Below are 14,427 nucleotides of genomic sequence, written 5' to 3' on the forward strand. Positions count from 1 at the left end.
TTTGGAGAGGAGCGAGCGCAACGCATTGGTAAATCATCTCGCTGAAAGAAAGTGGTGTGAATAGAACGGAGGATTTGTTGCCTGGATGGTAGAGGCTAGTTGATTTATTTGTTCTTCTGATTTGACGGCTGAATTTTGAAGTGTCTTAATTTTGGTTTATGGATGTTCTCTATTTGGTCTTTGTGCTTGCTTGTTGCATTGGGTGCTCGACGCTTGGTTAGTTTTTGGGACAAGTACCTAAATGATCCCTCTACTTTAGAAAAATGATCGATCAAGTTTCTCTACTTTGTTTCCGACTAAACAAATCTTTATACTTTGAAGGTTGGGCAAAACAAGTCTGAATTGCTCATTTATGTTATAATGACATGACGTGACCGTTAAATGCATGATTTTTTTTATTTTTTTATCATTATTGATATGGCATTTAAAGAGTATAGATGCCCTTGTACTTCAAATAATAGGTTAATTAAGTCCATGAACTTTGAACAAATAGGTACGAAACCTTCTTCTTCCCCTGATCTCCATCTCCACTAGCCACTACCATTACCACTAATCCTTCTCTACCTCCACTGCTCCACAACCCCATCTCCTTGTTCTCCTTTGAAACTCCTCTCTCTACCTCTGGACATTCAGCCTTATAATAAAAAAAATCAAGTCCATGTTTAATTACTTTGTGAAGTATGAGTTGAAAATCATGTTACATACCCACTCACATAATGATCAAACTCACTCTACCTACATATCCAACACCCTAATCCAACACAATCACAAATCTTCATTAGCTGTTGGCACCCAAAATCAGCTTTGCACTTAATTTGTTGAAGTTTGACAACCTAACAATAGGAGGACACTCTCGATTTAGGGTTTCTAATTTATATGAGTTATGCTTGTTTTTTTTGTTGAGAGTCATGTCATATTTTACACCTCATTTTCTTTCTTTTTTTTCCAAATCAAAACCATGTCACATATTAGAGTTAAAACTTCAAAATATAGGAGCTTGTTTAGCCCAAAAAATAAGAGGGCCTTGATCCACCCTTTTCCAAAAGTACAAATGCCATTTTGATACTTATCCTTTAGTTCTTTTTGTGGGGTAGGGTTGAGTGTTAGGATTAAGTGTGGATTTTCGGGTTGAGAGGCTCCTGGGTTGCGGGGTCTTTTTGGATTGGGTTGGGGTGGGTGAGTGGGTGTCCTGGTAGTTATTTCTTTTTCTTTTTGGGTCTCGTTGACTGTGAGTGTGTCGGGTTGGTACAAAAGGGTGTCTTTGATGTAATTTGTTTTTTTGCTTTGGGGTTCTTTTGATAAAAAACAACTCTCATTAAGACAGAATAGGACAAATGAAAGGGCTTCATAGAATATGATCTTAAAAGTAGATACACATTAAAACGAGGAAAAGAGATACAAATCATAGTTTTTAAATCGACCAATGCATCGAACCGTATAAATGAAGGTTCAAGGTTTTCGAGATTCAACTGGTACGATAAAAATTATCTTATTTTGTATCTTAGTAGGATAGAAAGAGGGACTATGAAGAATTTCCCAACACAATTTTAGCAACCCAAAACACCTCTCAATTACATTCCTTGCAGATGTATGCTTCGTATTGAAAAGCTCCTCAGTAGTTACTGGTTGATGGCCATGTCTCTAACATTGAGATGATCCCTTTGCCCCCTAAATGGAGCTAAAAAGCCCTCATAGTTGGTATATCTAACATCACAAAGATAGTAAGAACCTAGATATAAATGTTGACCATTGTTAAATCTAAAAAGTTTCTGATTTATTTAAGTAATTTTCAAAATATATTCATGTATTCTCACCATGTGGCACTTTAAACCATTGTGTCTACTCACAGCATCAAGAAGAACCCTGTCATCAGCTGCAAAGCCCTCCCAACCAGGAGGAACATATAAAATTCATATCAGGTCCACAAACATCAAGGGCATTGGGCGTAATTTAACCTTTACGATTACGATACCTAACTATCTCCTCTATCGGTACTCTTACTTTTACATATATTCAATCTAGAGCACCCAAACAATTCTACAAAGCAAACAAAAATAAATAAAAATCCATCAAAAAATGTTATTGACCTGGTATAAAATTGTTTATTATTTCAATTATCTTATATCATTTCCATTTGTCATCTGTTGAGTTTTCTGGCACGAGTACGAGTTTTTTTTTACGAGTTTTTTTTTAATAGCTCATTGTGTAGTCAAATGACAGCATCCAAAATCCTCTTAAAATATCTATTAATTGTCTCACTAAATCTCTTAAATCGAAATTGAATAACCTCGTGGTGAGACAAAATGTTCAAAAAAATTACAATTTGTTCATTTAATAACATGTTTTTTGTTGGTTATAAACCTCCAAAATTCTCTCACATGGAACATAGATTTTCAAAAGTTTCCCTATTCATTCTTAGTTGTGCAATGCATGAGAATTGAAATTTTGATGCTTGTACGGAGCACCAATATTTTGTGACATTTTAAATGTGACTAATAAACTTTACACGTGTCATAAATATTGATCTCAGATAGTCCTCCTGCTATTACTTTTCCTTTGTTACGGGATGATATTGTAGGGGTGTCCCGCCCCAGATTTTGCCTGGTTTAATAATATTTCTCACTTTAAAAAAAAAACCTTTTACACATGTCATAAATATTGACCTTTATAATATTATTGTGACACCTCTCCCGTCTTTTACGGTGATGTAGTCACATGTCAATAAAATCTTCGTGTGTTTGGATACACCTCCAAGTATATTTAGAGAATGCTTGAGAGGGGTAGAATTTTTATCAATTCTTTTATATCTCTTGGTTGGCAAACCCATAATATAGTCAATGGTGCACCCTTTCAAATAGAACACAACTCATTACGAATATGAGTCATGTCCATTCGTATGAGTTACAAGCCACATATGGGTCATCACCAATTGTGAAGGCGGGTCAAGTCCATCCAGATGGGTCACAACCCATCTCACATCTTTCACCACACCCTCCTTTCTTTACTCTAAACACTATTTTTTTTTAAAAAAAAATCTATTTTGAAATTATCCAACCGTTTTAGACAACTTTTTCCATTCAATAAAATCTATCAAATTTATAAAAGAGAGAGAGAGAGATTTGGTGTAGTTTGATATTTACAACCTTACTTGTGTACAAAATGACTCAATCAAAGCAACAATGGAAGTGGGAAAAAAACCTCTACCATCAATAAGTTACAACAGCTTGAAACTTGGATCATGTGGATGATTCTCGATAAAATACCCAACTTTTGAGTGTTTGTCAAAGCCTATGAGGGAAGCTTGCAGCAGTATTTTCTACAAAAATCATCAAAATTCTCTCCCACATATATACACATTGCACTCTACTGCTATTCTTTCTTTTTGCTATGCTCGGTTTGCAGATGGATGCTTGCGTGTATCGTAATGACTGGAGAAAGAAATCTGCGGGAGTCCCAAGACTTTTGTCTGAATGGTGTTGGAGAAGCAAGGCACTGACCTTATAGGATTCATATAAATGGAGACTTAGGTCTGTTGGTTGGCAGCAGCTCTATCTCGTGTTCTGTTATACAGATCATGTGTGTCCAAGTGTTTGGGGTCCAAGCAAAGAGCTGCCTCACAATCTTGGAGAGCAGCAGTGAGGTCTCCCATTGACTCGTAAAATGCCGCTCGAAGATAAAGCATCTGCAACTCAGGCTTGAAGGCTATGGCCTTGCTAAGCTCTTCTACAGCTTCAATATCTTTCTGATCATCCATTAGAACTGACGATAAAAAAAATTCTTAATGTCAGCATAGTATTGAATAAACTTGTTATTGACATGCTCCAGTGCAGAAACCTCAGAGAAGGAAACATGAAATGAACCCCTCAAAACCTTATTAAGGTTAGTGATGAAAACTGTCTTTCAGAGTTTGAATCAGTTTCAGAAACATAAGAAATCCATCTTCTTTACAAGAAATTGTTTGAATTTTCCCTATGAAATGCATCTGAGTTTTGGAATCTAGAAACAAATGACGGGTTAAATTAATTACCAGCTGCCCTGTATCTGTATGGGTACGTCCTCAGTGGATCCAATTGTGTTGCCATATTAAGATCATTCTTTGCCATATCACGGTCACAGTATTCAGACCGTTTCTCATATGCAGATGCATTGTTATGTGCCTTCTCCATTAATCTAGTCATCTCATCATATGCAGCTTTTCGTTGATTTCTCAAGTGATAGACGCGTGCCAACCCTTGATGGGCTCTGGTATGCTTGACATTGAGTGCTTTCTTGTAGCAATCTGCTGCCTTGTCAAGCTTTCTGCAATCCACAAAAATACTCCCTAAATTATTCAAGGCCTGCAAAAAAAAGAAAAAGAAAGCATAATCAATCATCTCTATCAAGACAAACATGTAACAATGGTAAGAGAACCAGTCCATAGATCTCTCACTCACTTGTCCTTTACGAAGAACATCTGAAGGGCATCGAAGAGCTTCCTCTAGAAGATGAATGACGTAAGATGAAGATTCAGCATCCAAAGCCGCATCCGCCAATATGTATGCTTTAAGGAAAAAGGCTTCAAAAGACCTCTGAATCAAAATGGATGCGTCAGCCTTAGAGAGTGCATCGTCACGATGCACAGTGTCATATAAAATCCATCCTTCATAAACCAGCTTTTCGTGCTCGGAGAAAGAATGATTTCTTGCCAACCGCAAACACCGCATTGCAGCCTTCTGGCAGTTTAACCTACGACAATTCATTGATATCCAATATTCTTCAGGCTATTGCATATAAGTTCAATGATGACAATGGTCACAACTATTACACCCACAGAACGTATTACAATATGGGAATATTACCTATAATTCACAGTACCTGGTAAAGCCCCAGTCAACATATTCTTAATGAAAAGGATGAAATGCAGCAAAAATTTACAGTTTCATTAGTTATCTAAAGCAACATGATTAACTTCTTTGTAGAGCTGTCATTCATACTTTTTAAGGAAAATGAAGAAAATGCTTGTCACAACAGTAAACTAGGTCAGATTTTTCATAAAAATCACTTAAGAAAATCCAAATAGATAACATTTTTGACCTAGATGAGCTTGTTACGAGTCAACAATTGATGGAATTGGACTAAGTATACTGCAGTGTCATTATAAAGGCTCACCGTAAAAGAAGCAGAGATTGCCGAAACCTTAGAAGGCTTTTTCCAGGGTCATTTGCCAGCATCTGATGTATGACAGCCAAAGAACCAATGTCATCAACAGAAGACCATCGCTCATAAAGTTTAGCCCAGCAGTCAGCTTGACTTTGCTGCTGAACCCAACAACTGAGCATTTCAACCAAGTAATCACCATTCAGTCTCCCATGAAGCATCTTGTAATTGGGTTCTAATGTTAACAAAGCCCGAACATTTGTCAGAGCACTTTTGTAATCCTCAAGAGCAATGAAGAACCAAGCTTGTAATTCAAGGCAGTCAGGTGAGAGCATAAACCCAATAATCTTTTCAATTTCTGAGATCGCTGCCCTAATTTGCTTCTCTTCCAGCTGCGCAACTGCCCTGTATTTATATGGAAATGTAAGGGTTGGATCCAATTCAGTAGCAGTGTTCAGGTCCACAATCTTCTCCTTCCCAACACTATACAAAGATCTCTCCTGGTACATCCACCCAGCTGGTTTATGCTCGAAAATAAGAGAGTTCACCAATCTATAGGCCGAATTTTGTTGCCCTTGCTTATACTTGGCTCTTGCAATACCAGCTAATGAATAAGTGTGACCCGCTTGTGCAGCTGCCTCGAAATATGTCTGTGCATAGAGGTACTCATTTCTCTGAAGCATCACACAACCCAACTGGTGCATTGCAAGTGCCTTTTGCCAACTTTCTCTGCAACATTCACACATTCTTTCAAGCAACATCAGCATTGTGTTTGATATCATGTTTTCTTCCATAGCCGCCTGGCTCAGGAAATAATACAACAGGAATGAAGCATGTCCTACCATGGCTAATTTCTCCATATACTCAGAACTGCAAAGTATTTTCATCACTTTCAAATCAAACAAAGAATTTGGGAGCTCTCTTAGTAACACCTGCAAGCAAGAAGCTACAAGAAGATGCGCCTTTTCCTCCAAACCATAATCCATAAGAATCAATGCATCCTCAACAGCACAAACCAATGAAGCCAAATAGGCATCACATGCAGACTTCAACTCCTCGCAACAGAACCTATTTGCAAAATGAAGCAATTCCACAACAATCTCAGGACAAAACAACTCCACTATCCTAGTTCTACTATACACTTCCAGTGCTCTCATTCCCTCCACAGAAATACCATTTCTTGAAAATTCTATTTTACCCCTTTTTGACTCCACAAATCTACCATACAACATTGCTTTCAATGGGCTTGAAAGCGTAGCAATTCTAGATCTAGAACAATTAATCTCCTCACCATCAATATAAAATGAAACATCACCATCCTCCTCGAAACTCAAACACTCATTTTCCCCCAATGTTTGCCTATCAATTGTCCTTGGACAGTCCTGACAACATTGGCAATGATCAGAATTCAAATTCAGATCATACCCAGATATCAAAGCAGCTTTAGGGCATTCAAGAATGTAACCGCTACAATCCATTGATGATACACCCTCAAGCTCATCTGTTCTCCTCTCAAACCTTAACCAGGCAGAGAGCACTACCTTTGAGTGCACATCAAAAGCCTGTTGCCTTGCGGAGCATAAGCACCGGCGAAGCAGCTTAGGATCATTAAGACCAGCCAAAATTGCATACTGTTCAATGCATAATAATGATTTATCAGACTGTGGGCAAGTTTTAAGCCGGCGATGAAGATCAGCCAAGGATTCAACAAAGCGGATGGGCTTGAGATGAGGGTCTATGGGGGGTTCAAGGAGGTCGGTTCTAGGCAGTCCATAAGAAAGAAGAGTTTGAGCTACCGAGATTGGATTCGAGAGTTTAGACTTAGACCCACTTGAGATTGTCTTGTGGTTGTCAATCCTGGCAGAGCCACCATCTTTGGCGATGTCCGAAGGGCACAAGGCGTGGACTTGTGTGCTCTTGAAACGGTCTAGGATCTTGAAGCCACGCATTCTTTATTACAAAACAGAGAAAACCCGACTTCACTAGAAATGTTGCAAGTGTTAGAAAGACAAAACAGAGTGAATGTACAAGGTTTACCTCCTCAATCTTCTGCAAGAATCCACAAGCTTCGCGTTTGTTTCTCGAGAAAGATAAGAGAAAAAGCTTTTCGGGTTTCAGCTACAATTTGTTTATCTTCCTTTCATTGAACAGATTCTTGATGGGTATCTCCCCCTTGCTTTTAAGGGCTGGTTTTACGAGTACCCCCTAATCTCTTATTCCAAAACTTGGCAGTTTTCGTGATCAGAAGCCCATGATTGATCAGGTGGCTTTACTCCAGCGTGAACGACTTTTTGGTTTTGTTCAATTTGCTAAGTCCATTCCTAGATTACCACGTCATCAATCAGATTAGTTGGTCAAACTACATTAATGATGTTGATCTCATTTAATTATGCTTAAAAGGAAGGGGTTTTTTTTTCCTTTTCTTTTTAATAATGAGTTAAGCCAGAATTATATGCTAAGCCAAGGTGATATTATTGGGGCAAGCTTGACAAATATATAGTAATTTACACATGAACCATTAATTGGAGTGGTAAGAACATTGTGTATTACCCTCATAATCAGGATTCGAATCCCCAGTAATTTGACTCATCAACAGGAGTGCTAGAAGCAAACAAATCCAATGAGAAAGAAAACTCTCAGATGATCAAGGTTCGAATGCTCCTCTCTCATTTGCAGTATATATATATATATATAGTAATTTGAAGCTGATAAGTCTAATTAGCAAGAGTACTAGAAGCAAACAAATCCAGTGAGAAAGGAAGCTGTTTTTCTCGTATTATTTCTATTTGAAGCAAATTACAATGGAAAGATATAACTCTCCATTTGATACTCAAATGGTTCAATGGTAACCATCTGTGCATTGAATTGCTACTTGGAAAAGCAAAAACATTAGAGAACAGGAACAATTTATGGATATTTTATCATGCATAGACAGTTTAGTCACCATCAGATCACTAAAACAAAGAGATAATGAAATGATTTTGGCTTACTGGTGAGATGTCTAGATCATATATGGGTCCCTTACCACAGTTATTTTCAAAGATAGAGAAGCACCACCATGTCACTAACCACCAATCTAATTTATTACAAGATTTAGATCAAATGAATATATATATATAAATTAGCATGACCTCTACATACACATGCAAGTGTCGAGCATTAGCACTGACCGGGTTGTCTAAAAAATTGATGAAGATAAACTAAGAACCAAATCATTGATGGTTAGGTGAGTTTTAGTTTTTATAACTAGTCTAAAAAGAAATGTTATCACGTGTATAAAGATTCCCATGTGATTCTGTATCCGCATCTGCACTACACAGTCTCTCTCTATCATGATTGATAGAGAAAGAGAGAGAGAGAGACTAGAGACAGTGCATAAGTCAATTTGCACCGGCTTGTGCAAATGGCCAGGGTCTGCTTTATCATCCTCTTCTGGGAATATAAGCAGCAAAGATGCTTGATATAATCCTACCTATGAGTGAAAGAAAATTACAGAAGTTCCTTACTTCCATGATTCCATTTTCTGTTAAGAAAGCACCATCAAAATACATATATATCCAGGAAAGATTTACAGTGTCATATAAATTGTATTGAAAACATCATATAAATTGTATAGAAAACAGATTCAATAAAGACAGGGGAGAGAATGTGCATTACATACCAAATTAACAGCTAGATTCCCACACATTTCCTTCTACACATTTTTCTTCCTGCATGAAATACTACAAAAAAGCCCTCACCAGTCCCAGACAAACATTTCAGAAGAAAACAGGAAACATGTGGCCAGCTATTAATTACTTCAAAATAAACACCACCTTAGCTGGAATACAAGTTAGACTAGACTGAATATAAATTGAGTCAAAACAAAAGGGGATATTAAACAAGTTCTGGATCATTATAGATTGAAAGAACAGACTAAAAGACACTTGTTGGCCAGCTAATTAGCTCCAATAATCATAATCACATATAAGATAACTCAGGAATATTGTGTGATCGAACGCGCGTGCATGTGGAATGCTCACCAGCTCATTCAAAAACCAGCAATGCATGCATAACTCAGGTACTTCTCAGCAAACCAAAATTTAGAAGCAAGAGTGATGCCAAAGCCTTTGGCAAGTATAACATTCATACATGTAAACGCGAAAAATAATGCTTTCAAAACTTACCTGTAGGGCAATTATTTCTTACAGTTGGTTACAATATGCTGAAATATTTTTCCTTCTTACGACTGCCACCTGCCACTATTATACAAGTAATGTGAATGACTCCGACAACAAGATACTCAGAGATTCTGCATGGAGAACTGATCCATGCGACTTAGCATAATGCTCTACAGTCGACCGAATTTACACAAAATTTCATATAATTGAGGTATAGAATCGTTGCCACCAAACTCTACTTTCGGTCAAACCCCCAGCTTCAAGAATGTTACAACTGCTCCAATGAAGAAACTCAAAGCATTCTCATGATCCAAAGCTTATATCTCTTAAAATACAGATATACAAGACACAGTCCAATCAAATTTGCATCGCTGAGGTGCTTGCAAAGCTTACGATAAGTATCTACAATCCCTGATTGTTGGATCCTTCTTCCTAGTCCCTGCAATACAGCTGCCCTGTCTAAATACTCTGGACATAAACCCAAATCAAGCATCTTGATCAGCGCTTCTGCAGCTTCATCAAAATGTCCTCCTTTAATGTAACCTCTCACCAACCATGATAAAGTTTTTTTCTTACACATCAAGCTTGTAACCTCTGCTCTAGCAAGTATCCATGATATGGATCTGGGCTCCTTTCGCAAAGCACAGATGGCTAGGACAATGTCATAAAGATCCGCATCAGCCCCCTTTCCTGCAAGCTTCATTTGCCACAACTGTCCTTCACCTTCAGCTTCAAGTCCATGACCAGCACAAATATACATAGCAAGAAGTCTCTCAAGAACAATCCCTTAAAGTGAAGAGCTACCATCTTGAAGCACCCAACCAGACAAAGGTACCCCATCAGCTAAAAGATCTGATTGATACTTCTCAATAAGATCCATATTCTCCGCATCAAGTTTAGCTATGGAATCAGACCTAACAAAACCTTTCAACTTGAACAAAGCTTTACCAAATTCATTAAGCTCTTTCACCACAGTTGTCATAGCTATGAGGTAACTGTAGATTTCTGGTTTTAACCAGAATCTCTAAGATGGATCACCAACTAGACTGCACCCCTATAATCACCATCAACCTAACAAAGCATATGTTCAGTGACTCTTCATATTGGATTAAAAAGAAAACCAATCACTGTGACTAAAACATTTGCAGTTGAAGAGAAACAAACAGTGAGCATAAGAAAAAGTTACTTTCAATGCCAAATGAATGAGGTTATTCAACTAGTACAACATCCTTCAATCAATGGTTTCCAATTGAAAATCAGCATAAGAATTGAAAAATAGTGGTGTGATGGTGTCGAATCAATATCATGAAATGATACTCAAAATCACTGCATATTCTACACTATAAGCTTAATGTTTCAACTCTAAGTTGTGTATAGTCAGGGAATCAGAACTCTGTGGAAGAGCCATGCACAAACACAATCCTTAGGGAGGTCTGGAATACTGAATTTGACATAGCAGCATAGTAGGAATGCCATGAAATGGTCAAATATTACTTGCTAACATGTTGAGGTGAGTTTAAAGAAGATACGGTCCTAGCAGAGCAATGTCATGAAATGGACATTTCCAGACCCTAATCTAACTCAACGACTGGACTAAGATAGAATAAAAATCCATGTCCAACAACCAGAATTCATTGGAACTTACCATCATCTTCAAGGCAAGGTACCCAGTTGGGCTACCTTTCCATCCTTCACCATCATCCTCTGAACAGGTGATGCCTCTCCTCAGAACCTCCTTCATAAAAAACCTGATTCCTCCTTCCTCCCCATCTCCTAGTACAAACATATCACCTTCTCCATCCATGTCCACAAGAAGATCAACAACATCACTTGTATCAGCTTCTTAACCCAGGTCCACGTTATAGAAACCATAAGCTCCATAGTCGGTTCTCCTTCTTCAACCACTCAAACGCCTAGAGTGCACACCATGAGTCCCTACCTTCTTGAGAAAAGTATTCTAACACCAACTGCAATTCCCTCGCAGAGAGTCGAACATTCATTTTCTCAAGAATATGTCCTGGCTCCCTTGTCATATGCTCTAATTCCTCAATTGCCTCGAAAAACACTTCACTCATTTCCTCTCCTTATATACCGGTCTAACTCCACCGCCTTGAAGAACCTAAGTTCCCTAATTCTATTTATGGACAATACTAGGGTTTTGGTGGCAGCAAATTCCAGTAGAAGACCTAAAACAACGTTTCAAATATAGGTTATTACAAAATTGAAGACCACAGAGCCGAAATCCGGTTGGAGATAAAATGGAAGGACGGAACGAAATCCCCAGTTCGGTAGATGACGCCAATCCTTGAGCAGATGCCATATGTTCAATTCTGTCCAAAGATTGCGATTCTCCAATAAATATTGACCATAAACCACTGTTTGGAAGCCGAGAAAATGAAAGAAGCAAATAACAAGAAAGTGAAACAAACAAGAGGTGAAGCACACTCAAAGTCGCATAGTCTCTCTCAGAGGTCAAAACTTGAAAAAGGAAAAAGAAAAACAGGAAATTAAAGGATTTGACGAACCGAAACCCTAGCTGAATGTGAAGAGATTGAATTGGGTGGCGGATTCAGACAATAATCCTTCCTTTATTAGCCTTGTTATCATTTCTCTAGAAATGTGACCTAACTTCCTATGCCACAACATGGATGAATTAACTTGGGATCTCTTTCTTTTAAGACTAGAATTTGAGGAAGATTCAGACAATCTAATCAAATTAGCTGAAACTTCCTTCATACTTAGTTTGTACAAACCATCCACAAGAACTCCCATTCCTACTACACTTGACTTAAAAGATAGTGTAACTTGACCATTTCCAAAACCAAAAAGTAACCAGCTTTGTCCAATACAGATACTGACAACAAGTTTCTAGTTATAGATGGAACTACTATTACATAAGGAAGGTTCATTACATAACCAGACTCTAACAAAAGATCCAACGCTCCTATACACTGGACTTCTGCTTTGGCTCCATTCCCCATTTACTGTCTCCTCACCTTCATTTGGCCTCCTCCTATCTCTTATCCCCTGTAAAGAATTAGTAACATGAATTGTGGCTCCTGTGTCTAACCACCATGAATTCAGAGGTACACTAACTAAGTTTGACTCAAAACAAACAAAAACATAATTTGTACCTTTCTTTTCTTTCTTCTCTACCCATTTCTTGTACTTGGGGCAATTTGATTTCCTATGCCCAGCTTTATGACAGAAAAAACACTTCCCATAAAGTTTTTCATATTTCCCACCAGTTGCATCATTAGGCTTAGACTCTTTCTTCCCCTTGTCATCTGACTTATCACCATCTTTCCAATTCTGCCTCTTCCTTTTCTGGTCCATAGACCCATGAGTAACCAGTTGCACTATAGCATTACCATTCAGCTTCATACAATCTTTATGCTCACTAACTATGGCAGTAAGCTCAGTCAAACTCCACTCTCCCTTTTGCACTCTGTATGAAGTCTTAAGAATCTCAAAAGTCTCTGGCAATGAATCCAACAGCTGCCAAACTAAAAAATTCCCAGGAAGATTCATCCCCATATCATTCAGCTTATTGAAATAATGAGTGAGCTTCATAATGTGAGACCTGACCCCACTAGACCTATCATACTTGGTAGTGGTCAGTAATTTCATCATGGTTCCCTTCTCAGCCTTGTCTAACTTTGTGTACTTAGCCTCAACCAGCTTAAGATACTCACTAGCAGTGATCCCTTCAGTTTTCCTTATGCTTTGCCTAACAGTCCTATCCATGGTATACTCCATGATCATCAGACACAGCCTATTTGATTCCTCCCACTGACCATGTTGTGTTTTCTCACTTGCTGTGCTAGCATCAGTGAGCTTTGGTTCTTCTATTCTCAATGCCAAGTCAGACCTCGTCATAGCAAGATACACCTTTAGAGACTCACTCCATTCCTCAAAGTTTGTTTCATGGAGAGTCTTTATTGTTGTGTACTGCATAGGCAAGGCTGAATCCGTAGGCACTAATTCATAGAGAATAAAAATAATTATTAGATTAATTAATTACAAAAATAGTTAAGTAAATCATGATAAATGAGCTAAATCTCAACAATGAGTGTCTTCTAGGGCTATAAACATCCCTATCTTACTATAATCTGTCACAAGATAATGTATTGAAGGATACATATATCATGCACATGATCAACTGTACCTGTCATTCTATCACACATCGAAGGATATGTTCAAGAACACATGGCTACTCACTTTAAACAGCTCATAAGAACCACCATGATTTACAGAAATTTTAATTTGTTGATTTTTTAATTTATTGTTTACAAAAACACAACACATCAAGAATCTGGAAACTCCCTCAATACGTGACACACATAAACCTAAAAAAAAAACAATGAAATCATCCATTGAAAAGCTTATACCATAAAATCCCCAATTTTAGAAATTAGGGTTTGTTAATTTCATTAAACCATGTTGTTGATCTTGATGACAAGAGAATAATTAGACTAAGCAAGCAACCTAGCTGCTTCGATACCAATTCTTGTTGCTATTAATTGAAACAAATACATCACACAGATGCTATAGCTTGCACAGAGCAATAGAAGACTTCATATGTGAAAGACAAGTATGCAACTTACTTGTTGGTGCATAACTTAGTCATAGAGTTGTTACATACCGTTGGATGATGAACCCATAGATGAACTAACTGGTATCAGCGCCATTCCTTCAGCGTCACGAAGAAGACGAGAAAGAGAGAGATTTTGTTTTTTGTTTCCCTTTGCTGGATGAGACTGTTTTCCACACACTACATCATCTCATGGTTAAATGATATATATATCTCATGGACCAACAAGGGAAAGCCCATTATGCCAACCACTATTGGACTCACCATGAAAGCCCAATGGCACAATTAACCCCATATGGGCAGCCCACTTAAATGTAATATCATATCATGTCCATAAGCCCAATAATAGAACCATCATATAATACATGCATAATCTTAATTACAAGAGCTTATTAGCATATATTAAAGGTCTCATGCCATATGAGCATTCCCCTTATTGCTTAATCAATTCACACTAGTCCATAATCTATATGAGTTTAACAAAGCACACTCAAAGTCGCATAGTCTCTCTCAGACGTCAAAACTTGAAAAAGGAAA

The 14,427-nt window shown here is 37.8% G+C and overlaps 2 protein-coding genes and 1 pseudogene across 2 annotated transcripts; all 3 read right to left on the minus strand.

Moving 5' to 3' along the window:
- Positions 1–3,223: 3,223 nt before the first annotated feature.
- LOC120014164 (ethylene-overproduction protein 1-like) lies at positions 3,224–7,404 on the minus strand. The gene is made up of 5 exons (XM_038866086.1): positions 7,174–7,404; positions 5,149–7,086; positions 4,434–4,725; positions 4,028–4,337; positions 3,224–3,759 (listed from the first exon to the last, which is right to left on the minus strand). The coding sequence occupies exons 2-5, from the start codon at positions 7,083–7,085 to the stop codon at positions 3,524–3,526; spliced, it is 2,775 nt and encodes a 924-aa protein (XP_038722014.1). The 5' UTR covers position 7,086; positions 7,174–7,404; the 3' UTR covers positions 3,224–3,523.
- A 1,813-nt stretch (positions 7,405–9,217) lies between these two features.
- Positions 9,218–12,277, minus strand: LOC120010498 (annotated as a pseudogene).
- Positions 12,174–14,087, minus strand: LOC120014193. The gene is made up of 3 exons (XM_038866114.1): positions 13,942–14,087; positions 12,431–13,276; positions 12,174–12,323 (listed from the first exon to the last, which is right to left on the minus strand). Exons 1-3 carry the CDS (start codon positions 13,985–13,987, stop codon positions 12,310–12,312), a joined length of 906 nt encoding a protein of 301 aa, XP_038722042.1. The 5' UTR covers positions 13,988–14,087; the 3' UTR covers positions 12,174–12,309.
- Positions 14,088–14,427: the final 340 nt, after the last annotated feature.

Source organism: Tripterygium wilfordii, chromosome 2 (assembly GCF_013401445.1).
Source record: "Tripterygium wilfordii isolate XIE 37 chromosome 2, ASM1340144v1, whole genome shotgun sequence".
In the NCBI taxonomy this organism is placed as follows: Eukaryota; Viridiplantae; Streptophyta; class Magnoliopsida; order Celastrales; family Celastraceae; genus Tripterygium; species Tripterygium wilfordii.